Source organism: Aplysia californica, unplaced genomic scaffold, assembly GCF_000002075.1.
Source record: "Aplysia californica isolate F4 #8 unplaced genomic scaffold, AplCal3.0 scaffold00149, whole genome shotgun sequence".
Taxonomy (NCBI): domain Eukaryota; kingdom Metazoa; phylum Mollusca; class Gastropoda; order Aplysiida; family Aplysiidae; genus Aplysia; species Aplysia californica.
In genome coordinates, this window is record NW_004797419.1 from 644,237 (window position 1) to 646,071 (window position 1,835).

General features: G+C 40.7%; 2 protein-coding genes across 7 annotated transcripts in view; one reads left to right on the plus strand and one right to left on the minus strand.

Moving 5' to 3' along the window:
* The window catches only part of LOC101851800 (chitinase-like protein PB1E7.04c), a gene marked incomplete at its 5' end in the record, with an annotated part of 143,348 nt that overhangs the window by 92,976 nt on the left and 48,537 nt on the right, over window positions 1–1,835 (plus strand).
* LOC101851405 overlaps window positions 154–1,835 on the minus strand; it is a gene marked incomplete in the record, with an annotated part of 11,209 nt that continues 9,527 nt past the window's right edge. Inside the window, 1 exon segment of the mRNA XM_005097199.3 lies at window positions 154–632. Coding sequence (XP_005097256.2) covers window positions 237–632 — 396 coding nt within the window.

Here is a 1,835-nt window from a genome sequence, read left to right on the forward strand (position 1 = left end):
CACACACACACACACGCACACACACATTCACACACACAAACACACACAAACACATACTCACTGCACGCGTGCACAGAGAGCGCACTTAGAGAGAAAAAGAGAGACTGAGGGAGACAGAGACAGAGAGACAGAGAGAAGTAAACACACAACAAGTGAAAGTGGTGCAGTCTTTATTAAGTCCGAAAAGTGATACGGGTTTTTTTTTCTTTAGTTCCCGTACGTTAGAAGTGAAGTCATTAGTTATCCTCAAAAGCTACCCAAGTCCCGCTTACGTACGCGGTGGTGGTACAGCTCACGCTGTAACTGCTGCCATCATTGGACGTCGATACACTCGTCTTCGTGTCTGACCCATGCGTCTCAAATCCATCCACGGAGACAACCATCTTGGCAACGCCGTTAAACTTCGTTGCAAAATTGCCACCGGATCCAGTCATGCCTACGCTAGAACACGAAAATTTGCCGGTTTCGACATGTTGGACGCCCGAGCTCTGAGAACCGGAACCGGAACCGGAACCGGCTGCAGCTGTTATTTTGGCAATGTCCGCTTCCGCTTTGTCAAGGCGCTGGATCAGCTGGGATTGGTCACAGGAGCAGTTCTGATGGAATCCATCAATTGTGGCTTGCAGGTTGCTCTAGAAGTAGTGAAAAGAAATGGAAAACGGTGACTGTGGTTCAGTGATTAGGCCTTCGCAGTTGTGCGGAGAAGACTTGAGTTAGAATGCTTAGTAAAGACATTTACTTTATCTAGTATCTCATTCTTTCTGCTCAGACTCTGGGTTAGCTCTGGTGGGCAAGGATGAAGCAGCTTGTGCTTTCTAAATTGTACTAATCATGTCGAGGGTTTGTTGTTGTTGTCTTGATGTCGGTTGTTGTTTTTTGGGGGTTTTTTGCTTTTTGCTTTTTTTTCCTTTTTGTGTTGTTGTTATTGTTGTTTGGTAGTTTGTTTTTATTGTTTTGGTTTTTTTGTCGTTTTTTTGTAGCCGTTATTGTTTTGATTTTTTGTTTGTTTTTTGAGGGGTGGGGGTGTTGTTGTTGTTTGGTAGTTTGTTTTTGTTGTTAGGGTTTTTTGTTGTTGTTTTTTGTGTTGTTGTTTTTGCTGGGGGAGCACAGACTTTCATGGGGTCCATGCAAGTAAGTATATATATAAATATTATATGCCAGTACGATTATTTCTATGGAAACAGCAGAGGCAGTATTTGTCAGAAAGAGAAAGTTGCATAGGTAGTGGCAACAGCATTGAAACTGTAATTTACTAGAAAACTGTAGGCTGCATCACTTAAGTACAAATCTTTTTTTCCGTTTTCTAGTTCACAACTGGTGCGCCTGTACTATGGTATCAGAAATCAACGAAAAGAAAACTGAACTTAAACATACTCATGGGCCTTGTGGCCCTCTTACACAATCTGCGAAGAACAATCACATATATCATTCAGTATCAAATTTTCTTTTGTTTTGGAATCAAAGACAAAAAAAGTATAGGCCTCAGAACTATGCAAAACGAGATGTTCTTCAGAAAAAAAATCCCATTTCGTCAGGTTACCAACTAGCTGTAAAAATGGGGAAATGTTGAAGACTGGATGGGAAATAGATTTGACCCTGGTTTATAGACTCAAGTGAGGGAACAAACTTGAGCAGATACTTAAGATATGTGTTTATACTTCTTATTTCCATTGTTAATTCTATAGGCCTCTCTTTACTTGTGTGTTTGTTTTTTCAACTTTGGACGTTTATGTAGTGCTTAGTTGCATTGATATTATTGCTCAAACAACAAATTATTAGCACCAAATAATGTCCGAAACAATTCTATTTCGCATCTTTGACTGTCTCCATCCCCC